Source organism: Tympanuchus pallidicinctus, unplaced genomic scaffold (assembly GCF_026119805.1).
Source record: "Tympanuchus pallidicinctus isolate F22 unplaced genomic scaffold, pur_lepc_1.0 scaffold21, whole genome shotgun sequence".
Taxonomy (NCBI): domain Eukaryota; kingdom Metazoa; phylum Chordata; class Aves; order Galliformes; family Phasianidae; genus Tympanuchus; species Tympanuchus pallidicinctus.
This window is the reverse complement of record NW_026294733.1, coordinates 239614-254693: the sequence shown is the minus strand read 5'-3', so window position 1 is coordinate 254693 and position 15080 is coordinate 239614. Positions and strand designations below refer to the sequence as shown.

Below are 15080 nucleotides of genomic sequence, written 5' to 3'. Positions count from 1 at the left end.
GCCCTGGGGTCTGGACCAACATTGTGTGCACATGTTCATTCAGGTGGACAGCAAGGAGAGCTGCATCCTTTTTCTTCTTGCACTCAGCTCAGTGCTGGGCATCTCTGCTAATGCAGGGACTGACCCAGATCCCATGGAAGGAATATGGGAAGGATCTAAGCACAAGGCAGAGGGAAAGGAGCAGGTCCTGGAGGTGAAGCCGAGCTTGATACACCAGCTGGACTGCTCAGGCACTGTTCCCAGTCCAACCTCATCTATAGGGCTTTGTTCCTTTCATACAATGCCTGAGGAAGGCCCTTTCAGGGTAGTTCTGGAGCCATAAGCCACAGAGGAGAGCTGGTGCAATTTAATTCTGTCATCTAAAATGAAGTGGCCAAAAAATAGGAGCCTTATTTTTTGCCTGAATGAGTTCAATCCCCTTTCCTTATGAGTGACCACCTTATCCTTCCTTGCCTTACAGGAATCGATCTGGCAGACTTCAACCAGAGGCTGAGCATTCAGAGAGTGAGGGAGGAGGATGCTGGGCTCTACCTGTGCAGCGTCTGCAACGCTAAGGGCTGTGTGAACTCCTCAGCTAGCGTCTCTGTAGAAGGTACCAGCAGGCACAACACACCTAAGGGATGAAAGCACCTGAGTAGGAGTGTGTCTGAAGTCCCATGCCTCTTCTTTGTGATGCCAGGCTGCAGGGTGGCAGGAAAAGTCCCAAGAGCATCTGTAGTCCAGAGCACATTTTATTTGGAGAATGTCAATCCACAGTTCCTTGGTCTCCCCACATCATGAAGCAGGTCCCAAGAAACAGCCAAGCCTTTTTTCAAACTGCAATTTCCCTCCCAACCCACAGGCACTGATGACAAGACCAACGTGGAGATTGTCATCTTGATTGGGACTGGGGTCATCGCTGTTTTCTTCTGGATCCTCCTTATCCTCATCTTCTGTAACATCAAAAGGGTATGTGGTTGTCTCCGTTCTGGGGCAGAGGAGGGGGCTCAGAGGGGTTTGGGGCAGCCTCATTGCTGTGATGTGTGACAGCATCTGCTGAAAGCAGATCGCTGCAAGCTCTCTGACAGTCAACCAAGGATGGGGTACGTAAGGGCTGTAGTAAAGACGGGGACACGGAACAGCCTTTGCCAGGGGAAAGCAGGTTGAGGCAGCAATTGAGGCACCTTCTCACCCTCTGTGTTGGGTGATTCCTGCAGCCTGCCCATGCAGACATCAAGACCGGCTACCTCTCCATCATCATGGACCCTGGCGAGGTGCCCTTGGAGGAGCAGTGCGAGTACCTGCCCTATGATTCCAGCAAGTGGGAATTCCCGCGAGACCGCCTGCGCCTCGGTGAGCTGAGCACCACCCCTGCCACCAAGAGCTGCACGAAGGGCTTCCCACCAGCCCTTGGAACTCACCCTCCAGATTTCTTAAATAATCAGGGCAAAACAGCCCAATTCGCAGGAGATAACCTGAGTTTAGGACCAGGATAGGATGTCCTCTTGCTGTGACACCCACCTGCCATCTCTTCCCTCTATCTGGGAGGGTTATAAGGGCTGCAGACTGCCTCTGAGGCACAGAGCAGTGACATTAGCCCTGTCCTGCTGCAAGGTTTCATATTTACCTTTTCAACTTATTCTTTTTGAGGGCAACAAACAGCCCCTTACCACAGCAGGGCCTTTTCCTTCCTCCACTTTGTCCATGCCAGCTCTGTCTCGGTTCCTCCCTTCATCCTTTCTCTTATTCTCACTACCAAAGCAAGCAGCCACCTGGGTAGGGCACATATTGCACTCCTTCCTTTTCCTCTTTGACTCTTTCTTTCTTCTTCCCATGGTTTCCTGTAAGGTCTTTTGTCTTTTGACCGATTCTCCATGCTGCACCTGCATTCCTTCACAGTGCCTTTCTCTTTGCTCATAGGTAAAGTCCTGGGTCATGGTGCCTTTGGGAAGGTGGTGGAAGCTTCAGCATTTGGGATCAATAAAAGTAACAGCTGCGAGACCGTAGCAGTCAAAATGCTGAAAGGTATGTAGACAGCCTAGTAGAATACACAGTTCATGTAAGGAAAGCCTACCTTGTAAACAATTGCCCTTTTGCATGAAATATTTTCCAGAGCCTTAGCAAATGCCTTATCTCCTACCAGCACTCCTGGGTGCTTCTGCCTGAGCCAGCACCAAGCAAGGGGAGAGGAGCTGGTGCCAGTCTTTTAATTTATGGCTTCTTGGCCTCAACACAGATGATCCTCATGGCCTTCTCTCTGGAATGCTTTAGCCTCACTCAACTGCACTGGGAGGCAAGTGGTAGAGCAGGGACATGGGGAACTCAGCTTTCAAGGGAATTTAGCTGTCTGCTAAGGCAAAGAGTGAGATCTGTCTCAACGGATGAACAAGAATCCAGAGTCCCTCTCTGGTAAACCACTAAAGGAAGTGTTGCTCCTAATTGCCTTCTTCCAAATGTTCATGTGTTTCACATTTATGGGCAAGGTTGAGCCGGGTAGGGAAGCATGCAGTTCTGATCAGTCCAGAGTGAGATTTTAAACATAGCTCTGCTTTTGAACAGGCATCCAGAACATTATCCTGTAATTCAGCCACCAAGAAAACATCAAGGCAGTTCATGGTCAGCAATGGCCTGTATATTGAAACTGAATCATGGTGTGGCTCAGTAGCACTTACACTGCAGCTGTACAGGTGATCTGCAGAGCAGTAGCAGAGGGAAGCCTGACCGTACAAGGTTGTTTTATAGCCTTTTGAGGCATGACTCTTACCTGGCACTTAAGCTGCAGCTCAGGAAGATGTGTTTCTCTTTGTCAGACTAAATTTATAAACTCCCAAGTAAAGTAAAATGTATATGGGGAGGTATGAAAAATGCTCGTAAAACCAGAGAATGCACCTTGAGGGTAAAACAGAGGAGCAAGAATTGGTGTGAATTAGGCACTCAGAGAGAAAACGCAGTAGAGAACTGGCAGGAGCACAACCCCGTGCTTGCTATTGGAAAGGAATTATAAAAAGGCCTTCTGGGTTTGAGCTGAGGCACTCCTGCCTTCAGTCACGATCAAAAGACTCAACTGTCTTTTTGTTTCTAATTTTCCTTCAAACGGTTTTACAGCTCGTTATTCCTGCTTGGAGGCTAAAAGGGCAGAGATTCAAACGTGTGCATCTGTATATAAGCCTCAAGTGATCTTTTTCCCTGCACAGCTATCAGAAGGAAAAATGTGTTGGATGCAGCTTGTGTTCTTGCTTTGGATCCCCGCTTCTGCATTACAGACAAGGCTCTGCCATTTAATTTGGAAATAAGCTGTAACAAAATGTACCGAAGCTTTGGGATTGCAATCTCTAGCAAGACTCATGTTATTACTGTGCTAAGACAGGGTGGCAAGGGGGAGAAAAAAAGCTGTGAGGAGGCATCACCATGATGTGGTTTGTTTGTTTCCAGAGGGAGCTACTGCAAGTGAACACAAAGCACTGATGTCAGAGCTGAAAATCCTCATTCACATTGGGAACCACCTCAACGTGGTGAATTTGCTGGGCGCCTGTACCAAACCCAATGGTAAATATCACAGGGCAACAGGCTGAGCCTGCTCCCAGACATCACTGCTCTTCCCCTGTGCCATTTCTTCTGGCCATGTGACTGCGGGGACACGTGGGGATGTGTGTGCCTAGCCCTGGTGCCACAGCTCAGCAAGGCTGATATAATGCGAGTCAGGGCAAATTCTGACTATTCCAAATCCTTATCTCTTCCCCTGACCTTTGGTTTCTTCTCATTAGGTCCACTCATGGTGATCGTTGAGTTCTGCAAGTATGGCAACCTCTCCAATTACCTGCGGACCAAGCGGGAAGGATTCAGTCCTTACAGGGTAAGTAACCTCCTTTATTCCTAGGAGCTGCCCCATGGCTAGGGAGGGAAGACACGCATTCAGAAACATAATCCAACAACGAGGCAAAGACACCCTCTGTCTAGCAGTATGTCAGCTTTACGCAGTGATGCTGGTTCACATGCAACATCAGGGAAGAAATTTCTTTCTGCAGAGGAAGATAGATGCTTGCAGGCCAGAATTACAGTCTAAGAGCAGGACAAGACTGTGCAGCTCATGGGTGCAGAGGCTGCAATGTGTGTTGCCTGCTGAGGTTTTTGTTTTGATCTTCTTGCCAGGAGAAGTCACCCAGGCTGCGTATTCAGGTCCAGTCCATTGTGGAGGCAGTGAGAGCGGACAGGAGGAGTCGGTCTGGGACTAGTGACAGTGCTATCTTCAACCGCTTTCTGATGCACAAGAGCCAGACAGCACAGCCAATCCAGGAAGGTAATACCTCACCTGGCTTGCCAAGAAAATGCCAGTCTTGCTTAAACTGGAGAATGGGCCGGAGCACAGCAGTGGGCAGCAGGGACCCATCCACAGAGCTGATCTCTCCACTTGTGTGGCAATTCTCTCAACAGGGCTTTTATATTCATCTGTTGTTTCTCATAATGGACTTTAAAAACCCTAAAGGAATGATTAAGTTACTTCAGATTTTTTTTTAGCTTAAAGAAAGATGAGCTGAAGGGGTTCCTCCCTCAGTGGGTCCTCCCTAGGGCAGGAATAATGATCTGACCTTCAGAGTCCCTTCTAGCCCTACAAGACTATCTATCTGTATCTCACCCAGGGGCTGTTTATATCCTGCAGTAGAGGGAGGCAAGGAGGACACAAGACAACTCAATGTCTAACCATGTTTTTGTACTCCTGAACAGTGGATGACTTGTGGCAAAGTCCCCTGACAATGGAAGATCTGATCTGCTACAGCTTCCAGGTAGCACGTGGCATGGAGTTTCTGGCATCTCGAAAGGTGAGCACACCCTTTCCCATCCTCTATTCTTCTTTTGTGTGTGCCTGACTGGAGATGGCCTGGTGTGGTCTGTTGTTGTAATCACAGAGCCACAGAAGATGTGTGTATGTATGTATACAGGCTCCCATGGATAACCAGTCCCTTCGACTGGCTGTTTCCAGTTTCACATACCAATTTGTCAACTCATTTTGTGATTTGTTACTACAAAGCCCCACACACAGTTGGGTTACAGACATACAGAGACGGAAACTTAGCTGTATTCTGTCATCTCCTTATTTGTCTCCTTTAAAAATCTTTGTTTTTAGTTCCTTCTCACCTCTCCAGTTTCCCCATTACAGCTCAGGTTAGCAAGGGAAGAATAGGGGAAGGGAATGCTTTATGATGGCAGTACCTGTCCCTCTGATTTTGCCTTTTCCTCTTCATGTGCCTTCAGTGCATCCACAGAGATCTAGCAGCTCGCAACATCCTGCTGTCAGAGAACAATGTGGTAAAGATCTGTGACTTTGGCTTGGCCCGAGACATCTACAAGGACCCTGACTATGTCAGGAAAGGCAGTGTGAGTAGCATCTTGGGGATGGACTAGCTGAGGAAAATAGGCAGGAGTGGAATCGTGCGTGTGGCTGGGAGCAGGGACCATTGGCCTGGTGATGGAGGTGTGGTCCTCCACAACCACCAGATTTGTCTCCTTCCTTCTGCTGCTCAGCCCACCAGCACTCCTCTATCTTTATACTTTTCCAGTGTCTTCATTCCTCCTTCTGGCCTCACCAAACCTCTGCTCCTCCATGGAGAGAGATTCAGGACTGTTTTCTCTGGTTCTTGAATGAACAGTTTTGCCTTGCTTCTCCCCCCTGCAGGCCCGTCTTCCACTGAAGTGGATGGCCCCAGAGAGCATCTTTGACAAAGTCTACACCACCCAGAGCGATGTCTGGTCCTTTGGGGTCCTCCTCTGGGAAATCTTCTCACTGGGTGAGCACTTATGAGGGGCTGCTGAGGCAGGCAGGGGCTTTTAGTGTCTCACTGGATGAGTCTGTGCATGAGGCCCTTATCTCTGCAGCATGTCTGAGGAGTGATGGGAAAAACATCAGTGTGGGCAAAAGAAATAAAGAGACCTGATCTACCAAGGAACAGGGTGATGGGAGGCAGCTTTCTCCTTACTGAAGCAGAAGAACCTGTCTTGGACAGAATTGATGTGGGCTGTGTGTCAGAAGTAGCACATCCCACGCGTTTTAGGAGGAAGTCCTTGTCTCAGGACAAGGATTGTTTCTGATGGCACACTTCATGTTCCCACCCTTCTTCAAACCTCTTTTAGGAGCGTCTCCATACCCTGGAGTCCAGATCAACGAGGAATTCTGCCAGAGACTCAAAGATGGTACCAGGATGAGAGCTCCAGAGTATGCCACTGCAGAAATGTGAGTCAGAAACCTCATGGATGTCAGGGCAGCACAGGCAGATGCAGAGACTTTTCATCCATTGGGAAGAGACAAGCTCTGCTCTCCTGGTGGCTGCGTGGAGGGTATTCCAGATGGGTTCAAATGCAGGACAGAACTATCTAGGGGCACCAAATTTTTTGCATAACCACGTTGAGATGGTTTTGCAAATGAGTAGTGTGCTTTCCCACTCTTGAGGGTAGCTGAAGTGTCTAAATTGGCTCGGTCTGAGCTTACAGTTATATTCCATGCACAATGAACCTCCTTCTAGTAGGTCCGTGTGCAGGATACCAAGCTTTTCTTCACAGTGCAGATACACTCTGTGCCAGCAAAAACCACATGGATTGAAGCTGCATAGTGGAGTAGAAGGGGATTTCTGTGATTTAAAACCATCACCTCTTCTTGGCAGTTACCGCATAATGCTGAGCTGCTGGCATGGAGATCCCAAGGAGAGACCAACTTTCTCGGACCTGGTGGAGATACTGGGGAACCTTCTTCAGGAAAACGTCCAACAGGTGAAAACCTCTCTGTGTCTCTGCTCAGTTCTGGACAGCTAGCTGCCACACTGTGTCCTCCTCTGACTCTCTAGCTAATGCAAAGCCTTTGTGAAGGCCAAGGATTAACACGGTGTCTCCAGGTCTGGCATTCAGGGGTGCTGGAGATGACAATTCTGCAGTAGCATTCTCGATGCATCCTAATATAGTTCCAAACCTTGCAGTGCAAGTGTCCTCTCAGTCGTCATTCTGGTATTTCCATCCTAATCTCCAGATGATTATTTGAAATGTTTCAGCTGACTCAAGGCTCTGGCACTCCTGCCCCCCACATGGCTGCATAATGAAAACCAGGATTTCACCAGGGCTTCTGAAACTCTATCTTCGGATCTAAATGTCAGGGTCATACGAACCAAATAACTGTTCCATTACAGAAATCAAATATACATAATTCTCAGAAACTCTTACTAATCACCACCATGCGGCAGCTCACCAGCACTTTTAGCTGTGATGAGTGTGCAGCACTGCTTTGAATTTTTTCCTGGATGTTCCATTTCAGAAGCATTACTAAATGCTTAAAAATGAGTACTATCACATCCTATCCCTCTGATATTAACCTTTCAGCACTGTATCCCAGCAGAGGCAAAGCTAAACCAGTTGTTTGTTCCCACAGAACAAACATGTTGTCCATGTTGGCTGGAGAACTATAGGTACTGCTGGACTGAGTTGTTTTCCTGCTCACACACATCTCCATGCAACTGCAGCACTTGCAGCCCCATAACTCAGAGGGTACAGAAATCTCCCAACAAATATTTTGCCTTAGAGAAACAAGAGACAGAGTAGTAATGTTCTTGTCCAGCTCTGTCAGCTTCTGTTTGTAGAGCTCTTTGTTGCAGGAAAGGCCTCCCCTTCTTGTAAAGCCACTCACTGTTCTTCCTACCAGGAAGGGAAGGATTACATCCCACTGAATGACTCTCACAGCTCAGAAGATGATGGTTTCTCCCAGGTGCCTTCCTCTGCCCAGCAGAATTCAGATGAAGAGGACTTTGACATGAGGATACGTTGCCACAGCCTAGCAGCAAGGTGAATCCCCTCTGAAAAGGGCTGAAGGAACCCAGCAGCAGCCACTGGCCTGAGCTGTAAGGGAGCCTGAGGGATATGGGGAGAACCCAGTAGCAAGAAGTTGGAAAAATTCCAGTTGATCAGGTGTGATACAAGCACTTAGGCCATAGCATCTTGCTTATAAAAGCAAAATTACTTTCCTGTACTGGTGCACAGCAGCCCTTGATGTCTGAGCCTATGACATTCCTCCTCCTGCTTCCAGCTCCACTGGCAGAGAATCACATCCCACCAAAGTCATCATGGCCATCACCCAGTTGGGTGCTTCCCCACTGCAGGAGTAAGGGACACGAGGCCTAAGCTGACACCACCCACAGCCACCTACATCCCTGCACACTACGATTGCAGGGACAGGAAGTTGAGTTCAGCTCCTGTTTGTTCAGGACATTGGCTCTGTTGGTTTTACTGAATACCATGTGCTTCTGTCAGTAGATATTACAACTGCGTCTCGTTCCCTGGTTGTTTGACGGGAGGAAATCAGATCAGGTGTTCATCCAGGATAAAGACATTTGAAGAGTTTCCCATGACACATACAATGTACAAGGCACACCCGGTGAGTGGCATCTGAGTGGGGTTGAGCAAGGGGCATAGAAATGTTCTGCTGTTTCCTGACATGTTTACTGTTAAGGTCATGGGAGGAAGATCACTTCTATCTAATGTCAGCCTGTCTGTACCATTCCTGTTCCGTCCAGTCCTACGTACATTCATTTCCCCACCTGGCACATAGTAGTTTTTCTACTGCACAGCTTGTCTGACTGTGAAATAGAGAGGTTTAGACCTGCAAGCCATATCTGTAAAGGATCTCAGAGAAGAGTCTGCTTTTCACCCTTCTCAAATCTGTAAACATAGCCTGGTTAAGCATACTGAAATCCAGCTATGACTAGATAAATCCAGAGTGCTTGTCCTGGAGCTCCTCTGTGCTGCCACACCACAGTATGCAGCAGGAGCCCTCCTGACCTCTGGTCAGGACTGGTCTGGTTCTTATATCTCCTGTGGTGGCAGAACTTAAGTCACTACCAGTTGTCTCAGAGGAAAATCTCACCTCTCACAGATTTCATGGTAATACATCTTCCAGACAGAAAGCACTCTGTTTTTCCCAAAAGTAACACTGAGCTGCACACACAAACCCTACCTTTAGATGTGCTGTTTTTAAAAAGGCACCTAATAATATCACCAGTGTGCTCCATGCACATCCAGCTTCTTGCTGAAAGTAAAATGCCCATACTGTTTTTCCTATCACAGGTAGACATGATCTCATCTCCTGAATGATTCCTCCTCTCTTCCCTGTCTGATTAGTCGTCAGGGATGTTACTGATAACTCCTGTTGCTTCCTTGCAGGACAATCAGACAGACAGTGGGATGGTTCTGGCATCTGAGGAATTTGAGAGGATAGAAAACCGACACAGAAAAGAAGATGGATTCAGGTATTCCTTAAGTCTAGCCACTCAGATCTCTCTGCTGCCAAACATAACAAGACAAGGAGAAAGCTCTTGTCTCCCTGTAGGGTATGCCTCTTGGGGCTCTCAGCAGCAGCAGGGCTGTGGGCTCTAAGCCAGAGAAATCCCTGCACACACATTAATGAGAGGCAAAGTGCGTAAAGAACAGACCTGCAGCCTGCTTAGTTTTAAAAATATAAACTATGCCCATTCAACAGATAAACACATGTTACATAAGGCCTGAAAATGTGTCCACCAAGATAACAAGGTGTAGTAGAATGATGGTATTAAAAGAGCTTTCATTGCTCATTGAAATTTTTTGGAGAAGTGTATCACAGTGGCACAGAGGCAAACTGGAGCCTTGTGGCTGCCACCTCTGCGGGGTTCTCCCCAGCCCTGCCATGTTTCCTTCAGCCCTGATCCATGTACTACAGGGCCCTGATGTGGCATGGCAGAAATAGTCCAAGCCTTAGGACTTCCTGCATGCTGGTACTAACTCTCGGGGCTGAGGATGTTTTGGGTGGTCAAGTCCTTGACCAAACTTAGTTTCTGAGTGAAAACACAACCTGCTCATCTCTGCGTGGTGCTGGAGCAGGCTGGGACCTCGTACCTGTGACAGAATTGTGTGAGCCATGTCAACTCATGTGCAGGCAAAGCCAGTCCCAAGCCTCTTCCTCTCCTTCTCTCCCTTTCAACATCAGGTCATGCTGGTCATTTTCCTTGCTGTTACCTATAGCCCTGTGGCCTCTCTGTTGTATCAGACTGTCTCCTGCTTCTTGTCCTTGTCCTCTTTTCCTTGAGGCACTTCCCTGTTGTCTCTTATACTGTGGGCTACTTAATGTCCCATCCTCCAGGAAACAATGCCCTTAAGCCTTTCCTTGGATATGTCCCTGCCCTCGCTTTTGTGACTTTGTGCCAGTCACCTGCTATTGGCAGGCACGGAGATGGGATTGCTGCTTTCCTTCCACATCATCTTCCTTGGTTTGCTTTTCCCCCATCCTGGCTGTTGGTTGATATCAGCTCCTGTTACTCCTACCAGGTCTAGGAGAGATTGAGGTGATGTCTCTCATCTCTACCTGCTCACTGGGATCCCAACCCTTTCCTGGGCATTCCAGAGCTATCTAGAGGAGGTAATATAACTCTGTGGCTGGGTCATGTAGAGAGCTTTCACAATGCATAAGGGGGCTGTGCTTAGGTTTAGAGCAAGATCATTTATTGTGCTTCGAACCAGAGGTGTAGGTCCATTCCTGATCCCACCACTGCTCCATGCATTAGCAGATAATGTTTCCTGTAGTTGGGTTTTCTCTAAGCGGGATGGAGATTTCCAGGAGGGCTCAGACTGACCTTCTGTATCCCTCCCTCACAGCAGTAAAGGGCCCGGGCGAACTGCGGAGCTGTCGGTGGAACAGTCAGACCTGCGGGGCAGATGTCGGCCGTCGTACGGATCCCAGGTTGGAGGCCAGACTTTTTACAACAGTGAATACGGGGAGCTGTCAGAACACTCTGAGGACGGCAGCTGCACCCCACCCGGAGAGGGGGCCAGTCCCTCCACTCTCCACACTTCCTTCTTCTCCGAGCAGTACTAATGGCACCAGGCCCTGGAGGCACCCTGCCAAGTCATCCTCTCTCTCACACTCTGGGCACATCATCAGGGTCGTTCAGAGCTTCCCCTTCAACCTACACCCAACCACAGCAGCAAACCCACTCCAAACAGATGGGGATCACCATCGGAACCACAGCATGATGGTCAACGCAGCACCTCCAGCTGCAACTTCTCTTTGCTGGGACTGGAGTGAGTGCCTTGCTGATTCCTCGGGTTTCTTTTATTTCCGTAGCTCAAACAGATTCTTTCTGCTGGCAATTGTGTGCCTGTGTTCAGCACTACAGCACCTTCTGCCTAGCATTCAGCCTCCGCTCAGATCTGCTTCCCATTCAGAAAGCCCATTTCAGGTCAGATATAAATAGATCTGTCTTAGTCTCAAGTTTCTTCCTGGTGTGCAGCCTGAATGTTTTTCCCTGGATCGCTTCCTCCTCCTCTCCTCATGATGTCAGCTGCTGAATTGCAGAGCAGAATCAAAGGCAAGAAATCCCTGGTGGTATTAGCAGCAAGAGCAGGACATTCTGAAGAGGCGTACAGAGAGATCCCAAGGGGTCTTTGTAAAGGTTCGTGCACACTTCATTCTGGGTAGGTGCCAGCATACACCCAGCCTCTCTGTTTCCTCTGCAAGCAACACCCATGCCCCTCTCGTCTCTGCTGGAGGAGGACCTGCCCCTCTGCCTTATCACAGGGATTTTTTAGCCATTTCAACACAGCCATCAGAGCGTCAGCTGATGGCCGAAGTCTTCCCAGTGAGATGAACAGCAACTCTTTTTGCAGGCCCTGTGTGAAGCAGGGCTTTATATTCTTTGTGCTGGGAGCTCTGTGCTCACAGGTCTGCTGCTCTTGCCTTCCGCTTCTCCCAGAGCAGCACTGAGATCATCTGTTGTTCGAATGAGAAATTAAAGCAAAGCTGTGTTAATTTCAGCTGGCTTCTAAACATAGAGTGAAAATGTGTTGTTTGCTGAAAGGAAGAGGATATAAGTGTAAGGGAGTGAAATGTTTATTTTCAAGCTGTTGTGAGGGTTTTGGAAACAACGGAAGGAACAAAGCTCCAGCAGTGAGGTGCCCTGGGCTGCATCCCCTGGTGTGCTGGCATTGCTGAGCACACACAGGATTGGATTACCCCCCCTGGCTGGAGCACAAGCCCTAATTCTCCTGGATGGACTACCATGACCTTTCCTGTTGCCCTGGCTCAGAGGAGGCACTCTCTGCCCCAAAGGCTCTTCTCCAGTTTCTGTTGCAGAGCTGCCAGTGCAATGCAGCTGTCTCTGGAGGACTGAAAAACATTTATTTGCTGAGGAGCCATCTCATCACTTGGGCCTTTTGTTTCTAAAAGATACCACATGAATTCAGGCTCTGGGGAACCTCCACAGCCCCTCTCAACAGATTTCTGTGCCGCTGCCTCGCTGCTTTCCACATACTTCTTTCCATCCTGTTCATAATCCAAGAGCTCAGCCACGGAGCCGTTACATCATCACCACAGGAGTCTGGGTGCAGAAGCTGCCTGAACAGCTTGTCATCTTCTCTTCTCCCACATGCTGGTGGCTGACAGAGCTCCTTGCACAGGGGTATCTCAGCACTGGGGAGTTTCTGCATGCAAGCTACACCTCTGCATAGAGGCAAGAGTTTAGACTTTGAAAATTGTGTCTTCACAAGATGTCAGATTCTATCAGATGTACCATTTTCCAAAACTGTATTTCTCTTACAGAAGGTATTATGTGTTTCCTGATGTGAGTCGTTATTGGTGACTGTCCCAAATCTTAATTATAGTTATCTGCAAAGTGTAATAGGGGAGATTTATTTAGCTCATGGGAAAAGCATGGCTGTCATTCAGATTCCCTCAGTCTGCAGAGCGCCCAATGTTCCCCTCCCATCCCATGTCAGCAGGAGGACATGGCTGTGATTTCCATGGCAATTAGAGGCATAGAACTAGACCAACTGGAGCCAAGCTGGCTCAGGACACGGAATTTGAAACTGTGTGTGACAATTGATTCCCCAACTTCTACTGATGTCCCCCAAAGTTGCCAGGAATTTAAGTATCTTTAAGTAATTGTTATGACTCAGTAAGAATGCTTCTGGCAGGAGATGCAGGAGTCAGGCCAGGGAAGCAGGACAGCCAGCAGGGTGCGGGCCAGGCCAAATTCTCCTGCCCTCATCTTGCCCTGTTTTTTTTCATCGGTGGTTCCCTTGGCAGAAGAAAAGCTGTGCCCTGTGCTGGGGGTTCATGCAGGTGGAAGGTGACAGACTGCAGAGCTAAATTCAGGCTGCTCTCTTGGTGATGTGCAGCCACAAAAATACCTTTCTCTTGTTTCCAGCCCTTCATAAACAATTCTCTGCTTGGAAACAATGCCCCAGCTGACAGGAGGCTCAATAGATGTCTGTGAATTAACAATTGGAAAGCAGAATTCCAAAGTAGCTGCAAACGAGGGTTAAAAACATACTAACAAAGCCGGGCACTTGCAGGGTTCCGCAGCACAGATGAGATGGAGGCATCCACGCATACTGGCACTCGGCACTCCTGATCTGTCAGCACTCCCAGCCTGCTGGGACAGCTGCGCTGGGGCTTTAGGTTCCATGGAAATTGCTCACGAGCATCACTGTAGAGACGTGTTACTTCATTAGAGCCATTGTTAAAGATCCCCTGCTTCATGCCAGGGAAAGTGCTGAAGTGACATCTGATTCTAAACGTTCAAATGATTCGGCCCCATAGGAGTTTATTATCTATTTTACACCTTCTTGAGGTGCGTGGGGGGAAGAATCAGATCCTATTGTATCAGTGCCAACAGCCTTGCATGAATGACATAGCTTAACACAACCATGTGCTGCTCTTTAGACGCTCCAGTGGTGAATAACAACAGTAGTGTCAGATACTGAAGAGCTGTTGAACATTTGTACTTTCGATCTCTTAAAACAATACTGAAATGGGAACCTACAAACCTGACACCCTTCCCCACACTCTTGCATTATTTTTGGCATTTTTTTACAGTCTTCAGATAAGAGCACAAAAAGAAGCGGATTTGTTCTGGTTTGAGATGAGGCAGTGGTGCTGTGGAAGGACAAACAGCAACAAGAAAATATTTCACTTTCTAAAAGCCAGGTTTGGTGTTTGTGCCTGCATGGTGCACAGTGCACGGTTTGGTTTTGTTTGGGCCTTTTACTGGAATTCACAGCTGAAGCTATTTATCGTCTCTTCTTTCAAAATGACCATTCTGGGTCCACACTACAAAGGTATTGGTATTGAGAGGACATTCCTCCTTCATGAAAACAAAGCATCTAATTCCCTGCTTAGGAATGCACATGCGTCTCTGGAGAAAAACCTGTGTATCAAGTGCCACTTCATTTATATCACAGTATTTTAGCCTGGTACCTGTTGTTGCTGCAGCAGCATTGGATGTTTCCATGGGCTGCCCTCTGAGCAAGTAGCTTACAGCATGGGTTGTGCGTGAGTACAGCAATGTGGTTTGTGTGTGTCGTGGGTGAGTGCTTGGGTGTTGCATGTGCGAGTCTTTCCTACTGGTGAGTGTATGTGACTTCTCATAGCTCCTGTTGAGTCCTGTGTCTGGAAGCTGACTGTTATATATCAAACCAGTTAGAACACTGCTTTCTTTCCTCTCCTCCTATCGTACTCGTTATCCTTTGTCATTAAGAGTTTTGTTGTAATATCTAAATGTGAACATGAATAAAGTCATAACTGGCACCGCGCTCTGCTTTGTGGAGGCCGCTGCCCACGGGTGCTGCTGGGCCCGGCTGCAGCCGGCCAGCCCCATACAATTAACTTCATTCTGGCATTATTATTTTTATTTTTGCATCACTTTGCATGCGCCACATCCTTGAGGAAACAGCTGGGCTTTGTGGCATTTCCATCCAGGATGAAACTCAGCCTTTCCTCATGACGACACCGGACACACGTTGGGTAAGCTGCTGAAAGGACCAGACCCTTGGCCCTGCTGCCATCTCTCCCAGCCCTGCTGAGCTCCCCAGGGCACTGCACCTCGCCCTGTGGATCCTCTTGTGGGGCAGGAAAATCATGGCGTGGCCAAAGTCTCCTGGAACAGCCACGGGAGCGAAGCTATGGGGCACGTGGGGACTGGGTCTGAGGGAAGTGCTCTGCACCCAGTCCCAAGGGAGCACTGGATGCCATGCAGATGGCTGTGTGGCTGCTGTATGCTGCACCTCAGCACAAGAACGGGGACGTTGTGTCCCTGCAGCAG

At 48.4% G+C, this 15080-nt stretch overlaps 1 protein-coding gene across 3 annotated transcripts in view; it reads left to right on the top strand.

Annotated features, from left to right (window-relative positions):
• FLT4 (fms related receptor tyrosine kinase 4) overlaps positions 1–14566 on the top strand; it is a 46932-nt gene extending 32366 nt beyond the window's left edge. For 2 of the 3 annotated variants that reach the window (XM_052684801.1, XM_052684799.1), the window contains exons 15-30: positions 461–592; positions 842–948; positions 1197–1332; positions 1900–2004; positions 3412–3525; positions 3744–3832; positions 4129–4276; positions 4702–4796; positions 5230–5352; positions 5651–5762; positions 6106–6205; positions 6633–6738; positions 7658–7797; positions 8266–8386; positions 9172–9257; positions 10636–14566. In XM_052684801.1, the coding sequence (XP_052540761.1) occupies positions 461–592; positions 842–948; positions 1197–1332; positions 1900–2004; positions 3412–3525; positions 3744–3832; positions 4129–4276; positions 4702–4796; positions 5230–5352; positions 5651–5762; positions 6106–6205; positions 6633–6738; positions 7658–7797; positions 8266–8386; positions 9172–9257; positions 10636–10855 (1934 nt within the window). In that variant the 3' untranslated portion in view covers positions 10856–14566. The remainder of the gene's footprint in view (positions 1–460; positions 593–841; positions 949–1196; positions 1333–1899; positions 2005–3411; positions 3526–3743; positions 3833–4128; positions 4277–4701; positions 4797–5229; positions 5353–5650; positions 5763–6105; positions 6206–6632; positions 6739–7657; positions 7798–8265; positions 8387–9171; positions 9258–10635) is intronic. The other variant, XM_052684800.1, reaches the window with a different exon arrangement.
• The last annotated feature ends 514 nt before the right edge of the window (positions 14567–15080 follow it).